The 23,369-nt window shown below is 37.6% G+C and overlaps 1 protein-coding gene across 1 annotated transcript in view; it reads left to right on the forward strand.

Moving 5' to 3' along the window:
* Positions 1-23,369, forward strand: part of ANTXR2 (anthrax toxin receptor 2) — a 134,847-nt gene that overhangs the window by 40,861 nt on the left and 70,617 nt on the right. The window contains exons 11-12 of the mRNA XM_014544711.1: positions 7,654-7,732; positions 17,418-17,513. Of these exons, the coding sequence (XP_014400197.1) occupies positions 7,654-7,732; positions 17,418-17,513 (175 nt within the window). The remainder of the gene's footprint in view (positions 1-7,653; positions 7,733-17,417; positions 17,514-23,369) is intronic.

Consider the following 23,369-nt stretch of genomic DNA (forward strand, 5'->3'; position numbering starts at 1 on the left):
TAGTTAGTCTATATTTCAAATGAACACATCTGGCCCAGCAACGAATGAAGGTTTTTCCTGTGTGAGAGTGACAGATGTGACGATGGTTCCCCCTGTTCCCTCACTTAAATAATTAACAACAGACTGGTGAAGTAGCCTTAGACAGACAGTCTCAAAGCCAGATGTGTAGTCTTAGAGCTGGATCCATGGGCATGTGCCTCATCTCATTAGCCTACTCTAACAGTTCCTTTCTCATCTTTGTTATATTTCCTGAATTACATTTGTTTGAGGATTATTTCTTGAAAACCCAGGGCTCATGAATTTTGGGTTGAAAGAGGGTTAACATGAAATTGTTGACTTGGAGATGAGAACGAAGGATGTAGCAGAGTAGTTAGGACATAGATTTGCATTCGGAAATTGATATGGGGTAAACAAAAGTTAAAACCACCTGGGCAACTCTTATGCAGGTATATCACCAGTTAGCCTTGTTGAAGTGGTTCTTCGAAGTACTTTCTTTGAGAAAAATCTTTCATTAAATGTCTTTATTTGATAGAGATTTTTAGACTAAGTTGAACAAATTCTTAATATTTAAACAGAAGGTATGTAAAGGTGGTAGTAGTGAGGTTGTTCTTTTCGATTTCTTTCATTGGACACAGTTTAATTTTAAAATGTCACACGATTAAACAAATTGTCTTACCAAGAAAACACAGTAGATAGTTTGGAAGCTTTTTTCTGCTAATGGTTCATTTGCACCAAACTGTCTTAAGTTTGAATAGAAAGGACTCTGTGAAGGCCTTTGAATCCTCCCCATTCCAGGGCAGGCGCCTCGTGGTGTACAGTGCAGGTGTTAGCCGTATTTTCAGGATGGGTTTATTCTCTGACCCTTGTTTAGTGAGACAGCAGCAATAACACAGCTGCTCTGCAATAGTTGAGATCTCAAACCTGTAATTTGGCAAGAAGAACAGAGCAAATTGGGTAAATATACATAAACACATTGTGAAGAAAGAAAAACAGAACAGAATGAACCGGAGCCTTATCCTACAGTTTGTTTGATAGAGATTATTTAAGGAGGCATATGGTATAGTTAAATGTGCTTTCAAAAATGTTGGCCAGAATCTTCTGGCAAATATGAAATAAATATCTAAATCAGATGAAACTGATAGTATTAGTTCTCTTAAAAGGCACTGTGGAAAGACACTTGACAGAGTGTTTTTAGTAAGAAGTGGAGGAATATCAGCGAATGTGGAAAATTTTAATCATCTGGTGCTGATGGGTCATTGAGATGAATGGTGTGGTAGACTTGGGATTAGTGCCTGAGTTGATAATAGAATCTTTTTTTAATTTTCCTCCACATTGTTATGTTTCTAATATAATCCATTTTCCTGGAATAAATTGATTAATTGCATTACTCTTTTTTGGTTGGACAAAGTCTGCCTTTAACCTAGCTTCTTACATGAACACTTCTTTTCAATATACCTATGTATGTACACCTATACAATCTCTCATTCCATTGTCTTAGTAGGTGGTAATACAGTCACAACTTAATTCTTCTGTTTTCTCTGATGAATGAGACTTTTATTTACTTATTTTTATCATGGATACCAGGACGTTCTTTATGTCTTTATTTTGGATATAAACATTGATGCGTTAAGGCTGAGGACACTCTCTGTTACTCTATTTTGGTACCTGCCCTTCAGTGGTGGAACTTTTATCTTTCCTTTCACATGGTGTATTGCTTTCTGATTACATATAAAAATGTGATAAGTTTACCTAATCTGCATTTTATTTCTATTTTAAATATTATGTTCTGTTCTGGAAATTGTCTTTTAAGAGCCAATCTATGGGTGGCCAACAAGATGTTGCCGAGTATGGAAATATTAAATAGGATGAACTTTAAAATTCTGGCAGAGTTGGATTCAGGAGTGACACATCAGCTCTGTGCAAACATCAGGTCTGGTCTGTCATGTAAGAGATAGATTTGACTTATTCTTTATTGCGCCAAGTAAAGGAGAGAGAAAGAGTAGAAGGTAAAAGAAGGCACATTTCAGTTCAATATTGGGAAATCTTTCTAACAATTAGAATTATTTAGAGAGTGCTTGGTAACTAAAAGTGTTCAAAGAGGGACAGCTATGTGATTAGGTAGGAGATATCCTTAAATATGTATGTAAAACCTCTTATTATCTGCTTCTAAGTTTTATATTATTGAAGCTTCTGCTATTACTAAGACACTTGACATTTTTAGATGAAAGGCACTAAAAATTGAGTGATTATTTCTAAGTGCCTTTTTTGGTATTTTATTAAAATATACAAATCAGTTAAAAAAAAGAGGTTATTTTCAGTGTAATACTGAAAACATTTACTATACAACATAGCTGTTATGTGCTGTACATCTCTGAACATAGCTTTGTTTTTCTTCTGAAATCTAGCAATCTTCCTGACTGTAATCTTTGTTTTAGTTATACATATATTTTGAGATATCTCAAAAATAAATTACTTTATTTAAAAATCTTTTAACCATATTGAAGAAAATATTTTAGACAAAACATTAATTTATATAAATTCATAACTAGAAGTGAATTCTTCAAAGTATTCACAAATATGAAACTTCATTTTTCAACTTGTAATCTTTATTATGCATAAAGCTAACTTTTAAAAAGCTCTGCAGAGTATTTAATAGTAGCACTTAACTTCAAAATACCTTAAGTCACCTTAATTTTAATAACTTTCTGAGTAGTTGCCAGTTTAATTTTCAGTATGTGCAAATTGGAGGTAAATTATTTATTACTTCCAGCAAATGTCTTTCACAATTTTATTTAATTTTTTCACCATTTTTAGTGGATCATAAAATGGCAGTCTTTTATTGGATATGCATAAAGTCAGTAGCAAATGAATACCTTGCAGATAGGTTACTATAGATTGAAATGTCAATCATATTTCATGGAGTATGAAATATCTCAGATCAGAGTAGCTCTGACATATGGCACTGAACTATTCCCTTGTTTTGGAATTGTCATACATCTTTAAAAATTAAATAAAAGCACTTTGACCATTAGGCCTTCTTACATTTTATTTAATGAATTATATATGACAATACTATTTAATATTTTCTCAAATGGAATAAATTTAGTTTTATCACAATTAATTGAGTACCAATTGATATTAAAATGCACTTCAAACAATCTTTTTGTTATGTTAGATTGTTTGGGCTTCTTCTATCCATCTACTTGGGGAAAAATTTTTTAAATATGGAGCAAAGAGTGGAAGCAATTCTAAGCAATGTAGAACCAATTTATAGAAAAGGAACTTGAAAGAGCTGTTAGTTCTCAGCCTATCTTCCCAGACCACCATGTGTTATCTGTACTATGGGCCGGTCCTGTCTCAAAAGGTTCTTCCTTATATTTCATGAACTTCACTTTCTCACCTGCCTGGCTGTTTCTTCTCAGATGTGACCTCAGGCTCTTCTTCTTGCAGTCCTTTAACTCTCAGTTTTCACCATGATTGCATTTCTGATCCACAAACACATCTTCTCTGCTTCCTTTTCTTGCTGATGAGCTTCAAATCTCCAGACAAGATCTTTTCCTTAGCGTAAAACCCACTATTCAAATGTCCACTATCCAGATGTCTACTAACTCACTTATATTTCCCATAGTCACCTTACTCTTGAAGTTCCCAAGTTAAACTCATGTATTTCTGTTCAAACCTGCTTCTTTTCCTATGTTTTCTGTGTAGGTTTATCCACCCACTTGTACAAGATGGAACCTATGAAGTCATCTTTATTCCTTCTTCCTCACCTACAACCAATAAGTGTCCAAGTCTGTTTATTCTAAGTCCTAAGTGTCTCTCAGTTTTTATTTTCACACCACCCTCATTGCCACTATTTTCAGTTCTACTTTGATTCTTATGTGAAACACAGTAAGATACTCTTAACTGGTCTTTCTACTGTAGAAATTTACTCTTCCAAGCCATGCTCTACACTGCAACAAGAGTGATATTTGTAAAACACAATTTTGACCATATTTCTACCTAGTTTAAAAACTCTTAAGACTAATTCCACATGTCTAAAGATGGCATCCTGGATTTCCCCCCATATTCCCCTTTTAGCCTGAAGGCATATATTCTCACTCTCACACTCTGGGTTGCTGTATATTTAATGGCTTTCAGTTCCTTGACTGTTCTTTGCCTTTCTTGCCTTCCAGTCTGTCAAATAGTGCTCCATCTTCTTGAATCCCCTTCTAATCTCTTTTCCTAACTTCTGATCATTCTTTAGGATTCATCTCAGAGGTGAATTCCTGCAGGAAACCTTTGTTGATGCCCATGGCAAGGCTGAATCAGTTGTGTCTCCCACCTCATTCTCTGGAACCCCTGTGCATATATCTATTTTAGTTAATATCACACTCATATTGTAATTGCTTATATGACTTCCTTTCAATTACATTGTAATGCTGTGTGTGTGTTTTCTTTATTGGTTACTGCAGCCCTACTACCAAGCATAGCCTAGGTTGGCCTATTGCAGGTAATTTATGAATATATATTTAATTAACTAGTAATAGAATGATTGAGTGGTTGATTAAATAAGCTTATTGGAAAATATTCATAAACTAATTGGGAAGGCAGTTTTAGGTTTAACACACAGCTCAACATTGCTACTGTTGCCCCACCCTGTGTGTAATTAAGTAAAAATGACATAGCTTTAATATATTTTTGTTTGTAATAAAAGCTCTATAACTGAGAGTATGGGTTTACTGTCTTGATTATATAGAAGTTATATAGCAATAGGAATGAGAAATCCATATATACTAACAGAAGTAACATGAAAAATTACAGAAAACTTTAAACACATATACTGGAGCCTTGGGGTGAAGAAAATCAAGGTATTGAGTTTGGTTAGAGGGTAAGATGGTTTTATCAATGAGTGTAGTAAGCAAGTAGCATAGTTTTAGGCAAAGGTCTTTTCCCAGCAAGCATATGTGTGTGTATGTGTGTGTTCACAAATAAATATCTCAGCATGTAGTAAATGTTATTATAGTTATACATAATATGTGAATATAGTGAAAAATTAAAGGAGTGATACTAAGCCCTTGTCCGTGAGAGAGATTTAAATATAAAACCCTAAAATATTTACCGAGGATTAAGGTAGTTTGTGGTAGAAGTGACTACAGAGTCAGAGAAGTCCAATATTTGGGCAAGTTACCTTTTAAGCTTCAGGTTACTTATTTGGAAAATTGAGATAATACTACTTCCTACCTCATTGGCTTACTGTGAGAATTAAATGAGAAGGTAAATTTAATATGGCTTATAGTTAGGATTGATAAATGACATAATCATCAATACTGCTGTTGACAGCAATGCTTTGATCAAGAAGGTGAGGATTATATTTTTTCAATTGAGTCCACATGTCAAAAGATTCACCAGGTAGCTATCCATGTATGCAGAGTCTTTTTTTCTTTAACACTCATCCGAGGATATGCTTACTGATTTTAGAGGGCAGCAGGGAGAGAGAGAGAGAGAGAGAAAGAGAGGTGAGGGAGAACATTGATTGGTCACCTTCTATACATGCCCAGACCAGGAGTCTAACTGGAAAGCTTTTGGTGTACAGGACTATGCCCCAACCCACTGGACCACACCAGCCAGGCCTCCAGGTCTGTGGAGTCTTAGATCAGTTTTATTTCACAGCAGCCACATTATACTAGACTGAGTTTTGGAGGATAATGTGTAATTATTTTGGTTGCCTACAAAATCTCATCAGCATGCATCTCTACCATAGGAAAGAGTGAACTTTCTTGTAAAACAAAAACTGTTCTATGGATCCCTTGAAAACTGAATCAATAAGATTACCCGCAATAATCATACTTTATTATAAATCAAATAATCTTCCCCCAAACTAAAGCCATGTCATGTCACATGCTTCCTGGTACGTGCTTTAAAGTAGAGGAATTAAGAACTAGGAAATATTATTTTTGGATTCAACTGTGCTTAGTCTTCAACAAAATAAAACATGGCATTCAGTTTTGCAGAATAAGCAATTAGGTTTAAGTTTTCTTTTTTAAGTAAGCCACTTGGCATTCTACGTTGGAATAGTTCAGAAGTTCACTTAAGTTGATATAAACACCCTAAGTTCTCATTCTCTTGTGGATTTAACTAAGCTTTGTTTTAAACACAAAATGTTTTGAAGAGAATATTTTACAAGAAATATTATTAATAGGAGTATTCCTGAATTTTGAAGAAGTTTGCTAGTAGTCACTTTCCTGGTGGTTCTCTCTGTACAAATCCATACTAAGTTCACATTGAGAAAAGAAACACATTAGGAACTTTTATTTCATTAAGCATGTGTAGTATGATGGAAAGAGTTCAAAATTTGTTAGAGTCCTAGTTTTACCACTTTCGGCAAGGTAATGAACATTTCTGGGCCTCATGTACCCCATCTGTAAACTATGGAACTACTTCTTACTTGAAGAGTTATTGTAAGGATTAAATGAGGTAATGTCTGTAAAATGTCCATGATAGCATCTGGCACATAGCAGGCACTAAATAATACCTCTCATCTCTCCTCTCCGGCATCTTTATTCTGTTTAATCCTACCTCTCCTTAACTAACATATTTGGCACTCGATTCAAGGTGTAGAGAAGAAATCTTTTAAATCTAGCAAAATTCTACTAATTCAGAGTAATTAAGGCATAGTTTCTGGCTATTATTTTTTGGAATTTAGAATATTTTATGAGAATTGGAGCATAGCACTTTATAGGAGCCAGATTAACAAAATGTTACCTTGTACATTTGCTTTAATGAATCTTGTGATGATAGTAGTGTTTAGAGATGGGGAAAATAAGCTAAATGGGAATTAAGGGTATTTTATCTCTTTTTAGATTTTTTGAACCTGAAAAAAATCTCATCATTTTTACAGATTAAGGGATTTTTTTCTAATTTATTTAAACTACAGTAGTTTCTCCTTATCCTTGGGGAATACATTCCAAGATTCCCAGTGGATGCCTAAAACCAGGGATAGTACCAAAACCTATATATAATCTGTTTTTCCTGTATATACATACCTTTCACTTAAAGGGAGCACTTTACCACTTTTCTTTTGGAATATCCGAAACACTACTTTTGCACTTTGGGGCCATTATTATATAAAGTAAGGGTTACTTGAACACAAGCACTGAGATACATTGATAGTCAATCTGATAATGGAGAGGGCTGAGTGACTAAAGGGCGGAGAGCATTTGCAGCATGGATTAGCTGGGCAGAGGGATGACAGAGCAGGATGGTGAGAAATTCATCATGCTACTCAAAACAACATACAATTTAAAATTTATCAATTTTTTTTATTATTTCTGGAATTCTCCATTTAATATTTTCAGACCACAGTTAACTATAGACTTATCTAAGTAAAGATTCAGATAAGGAGAGGATTATTGTAAAAAATAACAGGGATTTCTGGATGTTTCTGCTTATGTTAGTACTTTTAGGAACAATTAGATCACTTACAGAATTTGCCTCTGGCTAGTCCAATAGGAACTGGCACTAAGAAAGAAAAAAGCTGGAATTGCTGATTAAAGCATGGACTTTTAAAGTAGACTTTCCGGTCAGTTTTGAATTATGTGAGGAAATAAAAATATCCCATAATATTCTAGTTTTAAATTTATTTTTAATTTTTGTTTCTTCATTTTATTTCAGAACTCTTGATGTTTCAGTGAGCTTTAACGGAGGAAAATCTGTTATCTCGAGCTCATTAGTAGTCACAGCCACAGAATGTGTAAGTACAAAGTTTGCATAAAGTTGCCTTTTAAAAATAGTTCTATCCAGAAGTAACTTCCGGGTCCTCAGTGTTGAGCATACTATAGTAAAGAAGATATATGTCATAAATGAGATCATTACAAGGAAAAATTTGTATAGAGTTTAAGTTATTTTTTTTCCTGTGGCTGTGTTTAAAGGGAATTTTCATATAGTATATATTTTGTTTTGATATTTATAAAATTCAAGTCATTTAAAATAAAAATAAGCTATGAGAATGATTTCCAAATGAAGCATTTCTTCTTGAAATATTAAACACATGAACAGAATGCTTTTTTTGTAATGAGGGTTGCATTATAGCATCTATGACATTTATCCTGTTTTCGAAATTATTTGTGCATCTTAATGAATGAGCTATTGTTTTATCTATTTAACTGTTGGCGCTTTCTCATATGATTAAGGAATTTGATTTTGATAGCTTGATAATATCTCAGTTTGAGCTATATTTTAGTTGAGATGTTGATTTATATTACCTAAGATGCAATGTTTTGAAATGTAAGCTCCCTTGATAAGATAGTGTTTTCTTTGTAGTTAAAGTTTGGGGTTTATGGAAAATTTTGATATTAGATTGTTGTACATGAAAACAGAACACAAAAATGGACTGATCACATGCCTTTTATTTTTACAAGTATATTTTCTTCCTAAAAACATGTAAATTAAAGCAAAAGGGAAAACAAGCATGTATATGGGCCCTTGGTCGCTATGAATACCCTAAGGATAGCTCTATCAGTACCTGTTTCTATTTTGAAAATAGCTAGTTTTATTCCCCTTTTTACCTATAATTCATGTTGTAATTTGTAGGTTTGGTGGATGTTGCAATCTGTAAGTTTTCTGTTCCCTCCGGATGTGGTTGAGATTACAAATACTTGTGGTATAGCTCTCTGTTAAGCTCACTGAAATGACATTCTTTCTCCATCCTTCTTCCTATTCTGCACCTCCAGCCCTCTTTTTTCACCTCTTTTCACAGAAGCAGGAAAACAAATCTTTTCTGTATCCTGTAACCAGCATGATTGCAGTGTGCATAGATGCTGAGGCTAAATGACTCATCTGGCATTTATAAGTTAGATGCCTTAAGGCAGTCTTTCTACATCTTGCTAGTTCTCAGGAAAACATAATGTGACTTAAAGTGGTTTAAGAGTGAGGTGAAAAAGAAAGAGTGAGGTGATTTCAGAAAAAGGGATATCGGTTGTGTCATAGATGGAGAGTGAAGGGACAAGCTGTAATATTAAATAAAGGATCAAAGCAATTTTCATGGAAAAGAGAGTTGAGAAAATACTTAAGGAAGGTGAGGGAGTGAGCCCTGAAAATCACTCAAGGGAGGAGTGTTTCATGCAGAGGGAGCAGCTGAACAAAGCCTGCAGTGGGACTGGGTCTGGCAAGTTAAAGAAGAGCGAGGTGGTTAGTTTTCTGGAGGGGAGGCCGTTGCGGGAAGCAGGAGTCTTGAGATGAGTAGGAGGGAGTGGAGGGAAGGAGACAGGTTTTGTAACTCACTGTAAAGACTTGAGTTTTTCTTCCAAGTGAAACAGGGAGCCTTGAAAGGTGACTCATTATGGCAATGTTTTAAAAGGATCATTCCAGCTCTTACGTAAAAATATACTTTGCAGGGAGGGTCCAAAGTGGAAACATGGAGACCGATTCTGTGGCTGTTGTAATTCAATTCTAGGCAAAGGGAGTGTGGCTACTCTATGGAGATAGCAATGGAGATGGTGAGAAGTTGTTGGATTGAATTTAAATATATTTTTAAAGATGGTACCCATGGAATGGATGCCTGGACAGATTAGATGTGGGTGTGAGAGAAAGACATTAAGAATAGTTTCAAGCTTTTTCATCTGAGCAACTAGGGTGAGTTGTCTTCAGGTTGAGTAATTTTTGCAAGAGGACAGTGGGTAATATTATGAAAAATACCTGGGCATTGTATTTAATTGAAATCCAGTCTTTCTGGCATATTCAGATGTGATAATTAGGTGAGATGCACTTAGTGATGTTACTCATTATAAGGTGATACTTTGGGTTTTACAGGCATTTGAAAACCAAACAGAAGAAAACACCATTACTTTAGCAACGATTAGTTCTTGTGGCAACCCCACAGATACAGAAGCCTCTCTCTGCGCTCCAAGAACATCCGGGCTTAATCCTGTTAAGGCACTTAGGTCACTGAACTGTCATTTCCTGTTTATGTCCGGCCTTTCTCAGCGGTATTGAGATGTTGAGGGCAGGGCTTGTGCCTTGCTTGTTGCCCCCTCCCTTGCACAGGACTCATTCTCCAAAATTATTTGTTCAACAAATGAATGAAAGTAGCTGTATATCTAGTTTAAATGTGGGAAATCTAAGGTTTAGATGATAGACATTTAAGATTAGAGCCTGAGGAGGGTATTTGGGCAGTCATTTCTCTTCTATCTCAGAAGGCCTCCTAAATGTGTCTCTGTTTGAAAAAAATACAGTTAAAGGTGTCTTGACCTCTCACTTCCCTCCTATCCTCCTTGGAACCACTGCTCTTCTTCTGAATCACTTAGAATAATAATACCAAGAATGCGTTTTCTGAGCATGTATTAAATGCAAGACACTGTGCTCAGCACTATATGTGAGTTAATCCCTTTATGACTTCATGTGATACTCAAAATTCAAGAAGAGGCGATTGGTTAGTACTTTAATTTTACAGATGAGAAAACTGAGGAACAGAGAGCCACCTTCAACTGTTAGTGCACATTTATGTCAACATGTTAGAAGGTACTTTTTCTGTTAGGTGGACCCGACCCTCAGCAGGGGTACATGGTTTGATGCGCAGAACATGTGCTGATTTCAGCCCCCACTGTGCTGAGAGAGGGCGGACTTGGGACCTAGAGGCTCTGGAGGTTAAATTACTTGTTCAGTTTCCCAATTGAGTACAGGCTAGAAGTGAGACTTGAACCCAAGTCTGTCTTGCTCTCAGGCTGAACACCTGCACAACCTGCCATTTGTAGCCAGGTCCCAAATGGATTTTTATAAAACGGGTTGGTAGTGTGTGTGTGTGTGTGTGTGTGTGTGTGTGTGTGTGTGTGTGTGTGAGAAAAGTCAGGTAGTTAGCATGTCAGGCTTTGGGGCTGTACTGCTTTTGTCACTTCTACTCAACTCTGCCATGTTGTGCAAAAGCAGCTATAGACTTCTATAAACAAACGGGCACTGCTGTGTTCAACACAAATACGCACATTGAAATTTGAATTTTATGAAACACTCTTCTTTTGATTTTTTCAGCTATGTAATCATGTAAAAAAATTTCTTAGTTTGTCAGAGATCTTATGAAATAGATGAGTTGATTTAACCTTTGGGCCACAGTTTGCTAATTCCTAATATGGAATATTCCAAAAGAATCCAGTAAATGAAATTATCACCTACTCTATGATCCCCCCACCCCCAAGTCTAAATTCATGGAAACAAAATTGTGGAGACCCATTTTCCCCTTTCTGTGTCTGTTTTATTTTTAATAAGGTTGCTATGATTATTTTCTAGATAGATTAAAACTATTCATGGAATTTTGAAATTTTTGACTGATTCCTCTTTCCCATAGTTATTTTGGAAGTGTGGTAGTGACTCTGGTTTGTTTTTATATTTCTGTGATTCTCTTAGCTAGAATTTCAGTTATATTTGGCAAAGTTTTTGACTGTACATTATAACTTGCTTTTAATGAAGTAAAGGAAATTAGATGCAGAGAAAGTTAAAAAACGTAATGTATCGAGGATGACAAGAAAATCTATTTCTTCTACCCTAAGATCAAGTTCAATATCCTGATATAGCTCTAGTTAACCAGTAAAAGAATTTTGGCCTCATGGCCTTGACCAACATCTGGGTACTAAGTTGCTGACTGGACTGCTCAGTTAACTTGTATACCCTAATCTTTTTAGATGTCTGAAAATGCTACTTGTTCAAAACTATAGTTAGAAAGAATTGTTCCAACAAATGGCCAATTGAAAGGTCATTCAACAAATGACCAATTCCTTCTGTAATAAAAGGAATTACTACTTTTTAGAAATTTGTGTTTCCTATCTCTTCTTCAGCTTTTTCAGGTGCTAGCAGGTCCCTCAAACTCTGTGCTTTAGCCAACGTTGTCTTTTTCTTGTTTTTGCAAAAATCCATTAATTCTGCCTCCACTCCCTCCCCGGGCTTTCTTATGATTCCTCAAGGAGGTCCTCTCAGAACCTTAGACCAGGTTAGCTCGCAGTTTGACATGTTTCTGTCGTAGTTTCCTTATATACTACTCACATTTGTAATGATTCTTTCAAGGTCTGTCTCTCCAACTAACCTGTGGAGACTTCATGAAGACTTGTCTAACTTTGTAACTTTGGTACCTGTTTAACCATGTACCATTGAAACAGAAGCAGGCCCGACCAGAAGTGAGAGGCATTTAGGTTCTGCGTATGATACAAATCTGTGTTAGCATATCTAGTTCCATTTGACGCTAAGTCTTCAGTTTGCAGCATGTTATCTGCTCATAGGAATGAAGTCTATGTGTTTGACCTCTCCTTAATTTGTTTATAAAGTATGTGAACAATGAAATGATTTCCCTTTCATGATTGAAGTCTTTTATGCACTGATAGTGGCTCTGGGAAATCAAAACAAAGGAACTGGGAACGTCTGAACTTGTATACAGTTAACTGAGCTAATGTCTGGGACCAGGCATCCAGAGCTGGGTTTCATACATTTACAGCAAGTCCAGGTTGTCTGAAATTCTGTGCTTCCTCTGACCTATGTTCTATCATGCTTAGCTTAAATATGAAAAAAGAATAGGTCTGTAGGTCTTTAGAAGGTGAGTATTTTTGTTTTAATTTAGTGTAGACAAATCTTTGGAATCAGTTGAGATAATACTGTCATACTAAATGTATATTGCATCTAGACATGCATAGTGTTTTGTCAATTGTTCCTAAAAGGGACATTTATTTTTAGGGAAAATCAAGAATTTTAATTGCCTATCATGCCCAGCCCATCTACTTCCGATTCTGTCAGCATCATTTTCTGAATTTCCTACTCATAGCACATTCATAGAAAAAAACTAACCACTAAACTTTTAGCAGGTACATACCCCCTGGTTGCATATCCTTATTTCTGAACACAAGGTTTGAATTCTAAGAAAGGAAGCCAGATGTTCAGAGAACCCTTTTGAAAGCTATATAGCACAGCCAATGAACAACTTCGTGAGTGCTACGGCTAGTCCCTCGTGCAGGAGAGGTCTCATGCCAGACTCATACCGTACATGAGCAGTCCCAGACTGGATGTACCTTATACAAGCCCTTAGATTTGAAGGTGGGATCATGGATTTATACATTTGACAGCATTTCTTCCATAGGATACCCCAGTTTTTATATATTTCTTTGACATTGTTTTTCTGTTTGCTTAGATTTTAAAGCTGAGCATAATCAAACCTGTGAAGAGTTGCGTGATTTTTCATGAATGTTTAGAATTCTGTGTATAAAGATGCACTTTGAGTATTTTCCTAAGTAGCCTGATGTATATTTGAATTATTTTCTTTGGTTTTAAGAGAACTTCAGTATTTCCCTGGAAATTTTCTATAACATACTTATCTCCCTCCTACCCCACCCCCCGCCACACACCTCTTTCTATGTGAAGATGCTTATTTAGATGTTTAGGATACATCAATGGCCAAATGTGGAGCTTATATTTTCATTCTTCCTAACTCTAGATGAATGAAATTGCTAGATGCATAGATGCCTTTTTATTTATTACTAGTGGCCCGGTGCATGAAATGTGTGCATGGGGGGTGTCCCTCAGCCCTGCCTGCACCCTCTCCAATCTGGGACCCCTCGGGGGATGTCCCTCTTGCAATCAGGGACTGCTGGCTCCTAACCGCTCACCTGCCTGCCTGCCTGATTGCCCCTAACACTCTGCCTGCCAGCCTGATCACCCCCTAATCGCTCCCCTGCTGGCCTGATTGACGCCTAACTGCTCCCCTGCCCGCCCAATTGCCCCCAACTGCCCTCCCCTGCTGGCCCTGATCGCCCCTAATCCCCTCTGCCTTGGCTCTGCCACCATGGCTTTGTTTGGAAGGTATCCTGGGGTCTAATTAATATTACCCTTTTATTAGTATAGATAGAGGCCTGGTGCACGGGTGGGGGCTGGCTGGTCTGCCCTGAAGGGGGTCCCGGATCAGGATGGGGGTCCCCTTGGGAGGGCGGGGCCAGCCTGGGCAAGGGGCTGATGGCCGTTTTCAGGCTGTCCACACCCACTTCAGGGTGGGGGGGTCTCTGCTGGGGTGCATGGCCATCCTGGGCGAGGGGCTGATGGCCGTTTGCAGGCTGGCCACTCCCCCATTGGGGTGAGGGTCCCCACTGGGGGGGCGTGACCGGCCTGGGCGAGGGGCTGAGGGCGGTTTGCAGGCTGGCCATACTCCCATTGGGGTTAGGGTCCCTGCTGGGGGCATGACCTGCCTGGGTGAGGGGCTGAGGGCCATTTGGGGGTGGTTTGCAGGTCGGCCAAGCCCCAGCTTTGTCCGGAAGGACGTCTGGAAGGTCTCCGGAAGATCTCCCGGTCTAATTAGCATATTATTCTTTTATTAGTATAAATGCTAAATTATTTTTAATGGTAAATATCATGTAAGAACATTTTTGAGTGCCTTAAGAATGGTTTGATAGTAGATGGAAAAGCTCTGTGAAGATAGTGTGGGTGTGACGTTTTCTAGTTATTTTTGTTTTCTGAAAGAGAAATCAAATGAAATGATCAAGGATTCTAAGTGATACTTTGGTGGTGTCTGTTTTGGTTTATTTGTAACCTAATATTAGTTACAGAAGTAGCTTCCATGGTTATTCCCTCTTCCATCCAGATAAAAAAACTAGAAAACAAATGACAGCTTTAAATGTTCATGTGTACTTGATTCTAAATCTTTTTCTGAAAATTTCTGAAGTTAGTTAATGTTTTATGGTCTATGCTGCCCTGAGAATTATTTATTTTAAAAATTATTTTTAAATTTCAGTTTACATTATACATTATTTTATATTAGTTTCAATATACAGGATAGTGATTAGACAATCATATTCTTTACAAAGTGTTCCCCCTGATTTTCCAGTACCCACCTGGTCCCATACATAATTATTACAATATTATTGACTCTATTCCCTATGCTGTATTTTACATCTCTGTGACTGTTTTGTAGCTACCAGTTTGTATTTCTTAACCCTTTCATGTTTTTCACCCAGCTCCCCTGAGAATTGTTTTAAAAGTTATTTTGTAATGGATTTATTGAAACTGAAAGCCTGCTAACAATAAATATCTTTGAAAATTTATTTGTTTTGGAACGGTTTCCAAGCCACTATCTAGAATCTCGTTTGCTTTGCATTTCTCTGTAATATTAACAGGTGATCAGGAAATGACACATTTAAAGATTTTTCAGATTAACCGAGTAAAATACTAGCACTTCCTTGCTAATACTTTTGAAAACTACCTTTTTTTTTCTTTTTTCCAGTTATTTGCAAATAACTGTTTACATAAAGATTATTATCTCTTTTTGTGCATTGGTCACTAAGTATTACACTTCCAATTCCATTATAAAATGTTCTGATTAAATGCTACTACCATTCTCGCTTAAACATCAGAAAGTCTCTATTTGATCAATGCTAACATTTTCCAAAGTGGATTCTAGGAATTCCTGGACCTGTAGGTTAGTGAAAATGTTATGAGAAAAAACAAAGGCTTCTGTGCCGATATTAAATTGGACTTTTTTTTTTTTTCTACAAAACCAGAGCTTTAAACATGTTAATGGGCAAAGTAATTTTCTGAGAGAAATATAATAGTCTGACTTTTCCACAGAGTTTGTTGCTTCAGGAACAACTGGCTTTCTTATTTGATGGATTAGTATGATGGTCTAATTTTAAGCAAACTGTTTAATTTCTCTGGGCCTCTATTTTTCAGTACCTTTAATACAATGCCATTCTAAGACCCATACTAGTAAGTCCTCTGCCCCGCCCCCAACCTCTCGGTCTATCAGCTGTTGGGATAAATGTGGCTCTCACTCTGACTTCTGAGCTTCTACTGATTTGTTTGGAATGCCAGAAAATGTATCTCTGAAAATCTGCCTTATAAAGTGCCTTATAATGTTTTCATCCAGACAGTGTATTGATTTATTCTTTTTCTTCCCTGAGTTCTTTCCCTTAAAAAACAAAATGAAACATTATTACTGGGGATCCCACAGAATGGGTTAGGTAGAGACACCTTGCCCCCTTGGAACCTGGAGCTTTACACTAGAAATTCAGTCAGCATTCTTCTCTGTGTTTGTGGATTTTGCAATCTTATTTCTTTGGAGGCCATTCTCTCTGTAAGTAGCCTAGCATGGGGTAGCCACTGGTCAGTGGGCTGGACCTAGCCCTGCTTCCTAGAGTTCACAGCAAAGGCTTCCTGGGGTCGTGACTGCAGTTACTCTTGTAGGATGAACAGGTGGTTGCTAGAGGAAGGGGGTTAGAGGCAGAGCCCAGTGAAGGGCCTTTGGCTGGAGGAACTCTACACTAGAAAGTAAAAGAACACTGCTGTGGCTTTTGTGGGGAGAGCGTTCTAGCTGCCGTGAGAGATTGTCTGATACGTGAATGCACGAGATTGCATTCTTGCATTGGTGCATGTATACCATTTGCCAACAAGAACCGCTGTTGTTAACTTTTCACCTTGGTGATTTTTGATATTCATCTCTTCTATCATTAAATATATAAAGTAAATACTATTCCATCCTCAAAAAGTCTGGGGAAATTCTGCATAAATTCTGCCTAGAGGTAATCATGATTGTAACAGTCTTTTCCCAGAGACAAAAGATAAGGATCATAGGGACCATTTCTGTAACCCAAATACTGATTCTTATTTACATTCCTTTAAGGCATAATTTAAAACAATCTCTAGCACTTTGGAAGATTTTATATTTATTATTACTTGCCTTATAATAACATATATGAAATAGAATATAAAGCAATTTATATACTTTAAAGAATTTAAAGGAATAGAAATCTGGTTTGACATTATTATGCTTCCTTTATTGGTTTCTGGTGTTTCCTTAAAAAAATGTGTATCGGGTATAGACATAAGAATCATTCATACCTGTTGAGAATTTTTTTTAATCCTCACCTGAGGATATGCTTTTATTGATTTTTAGAGAGAGAGGATGGGAGAGAAAGATATTGAGAAACATCAATGTGAGGAATTTCTCCCCCTTCCTCTCTCTCTAAAAAAAAGGGGGGGGGGAATGGACATTCACTAGAATTTTTCACACAAACAAACAAAAATGCCACAACAAACAAAAAGGTATCAAAGGAGGAGACCTAAGGACAGTTACATGAAATCCATTGTTGGTAGATTAAGGGGCAGGAGAAAGCAAAACAGGGACATCTCTGGGACAGGATAAAACAGAGACACACGATAGTTAATAAAAATAGACAGGCTCACTTCAGATAAAGGTTGGCCTTTGTCAAGGAAGGTGCAGTCCTAGGACGTGACTGCTGGCCTTGACCTAGTTTTACTTAGGATTTTTATGTTCAGACCATCCTATGTGGTTACTCTCAGTCTCTGAGTTTGCAAGGCTCATCACACAGGCCTCCCCAGAGCTTAGTACGTGGCCCCCTTTCGTCCACAAGGACTTGACCATTAGCTTCGCTGACCATCTTGCTTTTGTTTTCTTCCTCCTCCAGTCTAATGGGATTGCAGCCATCATTGCCATTCTGGTGTTACTGCTGCTCTTGGGCATCGGCTTGATGTGGTGGTTTTGGCCTCTTTGCTGCAAAGTGGTGAGTAAGAAGGATTTTTAGCTACTCCTTATTTAACCAGTGAAATATAAATAAGGCTTGGAAGGTGAATCAACACTACATTGTTCACCAACAGCAAAGTTTCAATTAGCAAATTGAACTTCAATCATTTTTATCACTAATAACTTCTAGGAAACATGCATGCCAATAAATATTTATTGTAAAACTTCATCTCAAAAATATTTCAAAATCAGGTGTGGAGGAAGAAGGGAAGAGGAAGATAGAGGAGGTCATAGAGATAAAGGCTTTTTTACTAAGTACAAAAGAATTTCAAGGAAATTGAATGGTATTTTCTACTGGATTTATTGGAAGAAGTTGATCATCTGTCAGGGTTTTTTGTAAATATGTACTTATTGATTTTAGAGATGAAGAGAGAGGGAGAGAGAGGTAGAAATATCAAGGATGAGAGAAAATCACTGACTGGCTGCCTCCCACACGGGCCACACTGGGGATCAAGCCTATAACCCCGGCATGTGCCCTGAGCGGGAATCGAACTGTGACCTCCTGGTTCATAGGTTGATGCTCAACCACTGAGCCACGCAGGCCGGGTTGTCAGGTGTTTTTTTAAAGTGCGTATTGAACCTTTCATTACCTCTTTGAAAGATCTACTATTTCAGAACCTCTCTGTTTGCTTCTCAGAAAAGCAGTTTAGAAATAAGTCATGTGCAAATGTTAGGGGATCTGTAGACAGTCACTTTTGAGGTTATGCCAGTTGGTTTTTGTTTGTATCATGTTCCATGAGTGAGTAAAACCTCTGACAGAATCTGGGAGTAAAATAGTCTTCTACTGCTGCTGTATTAAATTGCCTCACATTGGGTGACTTAGCTTAAAACAATGCGTATTTGTTACCTAACCACGATGTAATCACAGATCCAGCACGGGTCTCTCTGGGCTAAAAGGTATCAGCATGGGTTCATTCCTCCCTTAGGGCTCCAGAGGACAGTCTGTTCCCTCACCTTTTCCAGCTTCCAGAGGCCACCCACATTCATTGATTAGGGGTCCCCCTCCCCCATCTTCAAAGCCAGCAACGATGCATCTCTTCTGTAGTCACGGCTCCCTCTCTCTCAACCCAGCTGGGACGTGCGGCACCTCCAATGTTAAGGAACCATGTGATTAGGTTGGACACTAGGATAAGCCAGGATAATCTCCCATCTCAAGGTCTTTAACCTTAATCGCATCTGCAAAGTTCCTTTTACCTTGTAAGGCAATTTAGTCACAGTTCCAGGGAATTAGAGTGTGGACATCGTTGTGGGGCTGTAATTCTGCCAACCACAGGGTTTGTTGAGTGATAAATATTGGCAGATTTTAAGCAATCCCATTTGGATTCTTCAGGCTTCATAGAAAAGATTATCCTGAAAAGCACTTTTTCAAAGCATGCCTACTACTTATTTTGATAGTGTCCCTTTTATTAGCAGCACATCATTTAGAACTTTGTATTCCATAGATCACAGTATTGTTTTACGTACTATTACTAGACTGCCTTTCCCTCTCATCTCTGCTGACTGATTTCAGCAACATCCGGCAGTGCTTTTTGTATTAGTCCTGCATTCATTATTCATTGTACTTCAGTCTGCTTTCACGAGGCAGCTTTACAGTCCTTTACCTCAGAGCTGTTGGCCCATGGAGGAGATACAGAACTAAACAACAGTAGAGACAAGAAGCATCCTGCCTCTTTGCTGAACTAATCAGTTTCCTGCCTTAGCAGTTTATGCACAAACGGCTTCCTGTTTTAATCTTGATTTTCCTAGATACGACTATTGTAGGGCGGCTAGCATTCTTGAGTCTCAAATTTACAAAGCAAAAATGTGCCCTAAAGTGATTTGTACTTCTTGCTTTTTTATTTTAAATTTTGCAATGCTGGATTTCCTTCCTTCATTACTTTTCACTTTCATCTATTATTGGCCAGAGGGCTCACAAGTGTCAAAGTGTATGTTTTTTAAAGACACTTGCAAAAACTGAAGCAGGCTTCTTTGGGAGCTTGCTGGATGTGCTCAAAGGAGGTTTCCACTATCATTTTGGTCTTGAAAATAGATCTGTTTTGACCCTGAGACTCTGCAGATTGCAAAGCACATAGTGTATTTCCTTCTGTCAGGCTTAGGGCACCTTTAAGGTGTGTTTTCAGGACGTGAGGGCTTCCAATCATGAACGCTTGCTAATTTCTGGAGCTTATTTACCAGAGAGAACCAGTTTTAGTTTACATTTAAAAATATAGACTGAGAGAGCAGCTAGCCCTGTGTATGAGCTGACACTTAGATCTAGGTATAAATGAGTCACAGCTAATATTTCCCAAAGTAAGGTTTAAAAGCAGAGAGAAGGTAAAGGCAAAATTCTGTATTTAGCTCTTAGCAATCTAATAAGTTCCAGTATTGTGCTGGGAACTGGGGAGTGGGTATGTCTGCACAAAAATGATGATAATATGATATGAAAACATATTTTAATATGAAAACACAGAACTGTGGGTAAAATGTCAATGGAGGGTCAAAAGTGCCTCAGTAGCAACAGGTGTAAACAGTAAGAACACAAAGGAAGAGGGATTTGCTAGAGTTAAGGGGCTATTTTAGAGGAACCTGACTAAGCTGCTGACTCCAAACTGAGCTTTGAATAATGAATAAGTTGTTGGCAGTTGGTGGGGGACATTTCCGGTGAAGTGTGTGCAGAATTACTAGGTATGCTGGCATGCTTTGGAAGGCCGAGGCTGAGGCCTAGGGTGCCAGTGGCAGGGAGTGGGGAAGGATGGCTTGGGATGTAGCCATGAACCCCATTAGGGAGGGCCTCCCCTGTCGTTTAGGAAGTTTGAACTCTCCCTGCGCATGAGGAGAAGCCACTGGAGAGGTTTGATCAGTATAATCCCCTGAAAGAAGCTTTGCTTGTTGCTTGGTTAGAGGTCTGGTCCTCAGGGGGTTAAGTCTGCATCCAACGCAGTTCCATCAGCAATTGAAATGGAAAGCCAGTGACAGGTAGTGCATCTTAGAAATGGTTGGAGCAAAGTATCTCTAACAAAGTGTGGAGAGTTGGAGAATAACATAGAGGCTAAGTGAGCTAGGGAAACATGGAGAGGCGATGGGAAAACCAGGGGCAGAGGAGACTAACCTTGTGAAAAAAATGTTGAGTGTATCAGGTGTTGTAGTATAACTGCGGGAACTTTACTTTGTTCCTTTTACAGAATACACATGTGCAATGCTGGAATTAGAATGTGGTTATTTAAATAATTCTCAGCATTAACTTATCAGGGATCAGTTTGACTTCGATTGTCTATTGTGAGCAGTGATACTACTTTTTAATGGGGTGAGAAATGCATTTCTCTCAGCTTGGTGTTGTACAGCTTTCTCTTTGGTTGAGTGTGTTTTAAGTATCAGTGGTAGAGATTTAAAGGTATGTCTGTTCTCTGGGCATGTTTACATCATGTCTGTGATTCACCTCTTAGGGAGTCACAAGCTCAGAAACTCTTATCAGGACAGAGAGCCTGGGGGAAAGCCCTGAACAGAGGCCTTAATATTTGTCACACATTCTTCATTCAATGGTTTCATATTTAATGGGAATGTCTTATGAAATGATTTGATCATTCATTGTTTAAAAATTACAGTTTCATGTATAATAACAGCTCAAATATGACAGTGTTACTTATATCTTAGACAGTGATTCTCAGTTTGTTTGTTTTTTCATGCCTGAGGACTCCTAGAGGAGTGGCTGTCCGATTTCAGTGTGGCCATCCTCCCTGAGGGGAAGGAGGGCTGAGATATCCCGGGATCAGTGCAGTTTGGAAAGCCCTGTGTGGTAGGCTGGCTAATGATCTCTGTAGTTATCTGGGTCTTAATCCCTGTACACTGAATGTTAGCTTCTACGGTGAAAGGGACTTTGTAGATGTGATTAAATTAAGGATCTTGAGATAGGGAGATTTTTCCAGGGTGACTTAGGTGGGTTCCTAGATCAACCATTGTAGTTCATTATTTAATGAACTAATAAAGAAACATATATTTCTATATCACAGATTTAGGTATTTTTACACATTTGATAAATATATTTTAATATAATTGGGTTTCTTTAAACTCTGTGTATTTTAATTTAGCTTAATTATTCTGAGAAGGGGTTCTATAGGTTCACCAGATTGCTTCTGAGGGGCTTAGGATGAAAAGGTTAAGAAAACAAAACAAAACATGCAATAGAATCTGGACACCCAAGATGCTTTTAATATGAGACTATTTAAAAATTTTAAATCTTTCAGTTTATTTTAATGAGTATTTTCAAGACTAAAAGAGAAATGATATCATTTAAAATGTTGCAGAATAGTGTCTTTTCTGTGCCTGGGCTTTCCATGACAAATAGAAATCTAAATCAATGATATTTGGAGAACTTTATCTAGTAATAATCATAACAAAAGAGCCCTCATGCAAAGCTGACATTTTGGGGCACTACCAATAGTGAATTATGGAGTGTGTTGAGTTTGCAAACTATTCCATAAGGGGCAAAGTTCTCATTTTTGTATGAAGTTATTTCTCACCATCTGTTAAGAGTCTGTATCCTGCTCATTGAGTATCCTCACATCCTCTTTTACAACTGCTTTTCTTTAACAAAAACATCAACAGCATCCTCTCTTTTTCCTTAAATTAAAAAAAATGGGACAGGAAAGATTAAAAATAAACTTATGTATTGAATCATGAGTGAGATAACGGAAAATGTGGATGTTTTCATCATTGTTTAGCTTAGAAGGCATGTTGGGTTTACGGCAGATTTGTTGTACTATCAGGATGGCAGAAATGACAGTCCTACAGTTGCATCATTTGGAATAACCAGACTCTCCACAGGATTACAGATGTAAGGCTAATGAGGTGGCAAACAAAGGCTTTCTGGAGTGTTGTCAATTAGAGTGTGTCATACAGCTGCAAATATCTGAATATACTGGAAATGATAAATGCTCACTCTGCTCTAGTGTCCTTGGCCAAAGTTCTCCATCCGCAAGGGAATACTCATTTCCCTTAGTGCATTTAAGACGTTACACAAAGATCTCATACATCTTAATTTAAAAAAAAAACATTTAAAAAGTTATCTTTTTAAAGCCCAACTTGTTTATAAGTAAGTTGAGCTTTCATGACGAGGGTATATCTGACTGGAGCTCTAAGGAATCATTTTCTTAGCCAGCAACAGCTGTGCTGTTTTTTGTAAATAGTAATAATGCTTCCACATTCACTTGTTTTTTATTGTTGAGGAGGGCTCGTGGTGCCTTTATTGAGTTACTTTGAGAGCAGCTTGATAATTTTTTTTTGGAATGCACAATAAAGTAGAAGTAATTTAAATTTTAATATGCCTTCCTTGCACCATTAATTAAAATGATTTATGTTTGGTTGTCCCCTTGAAATAGAGTGTGATGTTAGTACTCATTGCTTCCATGGTGATGTTTTTCAACAGAGCATCATGTACGAAACAGGGTACCAAACTCTTCCTGGTCCTAGTTTATTTGCCTTGACAGCAGCACCTTAACTTAACTGCTGGCCGAATACACTCTCACACTTCTTTCCAGTCCTCATTTGGCATTTTTAAATGACTAGTCATTGACCAGACTTCCTACCAGTTATTTGTTGATAGTAAGAATCCTTTCCTTATTAAATATTTTTATTGATTTTTAGAGAGAGAGAAAAAGAGAGGGAGAGAGAAACATCACTGTGAGACAAACATTGATTGGCTTGTCTCCTGCACTCCCCCTACTGGTGATTGAGCTAGAAATCCAGGCATGTGCCCTGAGTGGGAATTGAACCAGCAACCTTTCTGTTGTCGGGATGATGCCCAATCAACTGAGCCAGACCAATCAATCTTTGACCATTGATGAATCTGTCAAGGAGGAAA

The sequence above is a fragment of the Myotis brandtii genome, unplaced genomic scaffold (assembly GCF_000412655.1).
Source record: "Myotis brandtii unplaced genomic scaffold, ASM41265v1 scaffold111, whole genome shotgun sequence".
NCBI classification, from domain to species: Eukaryota; Metazoa; Chordata; class Mammalia; order Chiroptera; family Vespertilionidae; genus Myotis; species Myotis brandtii.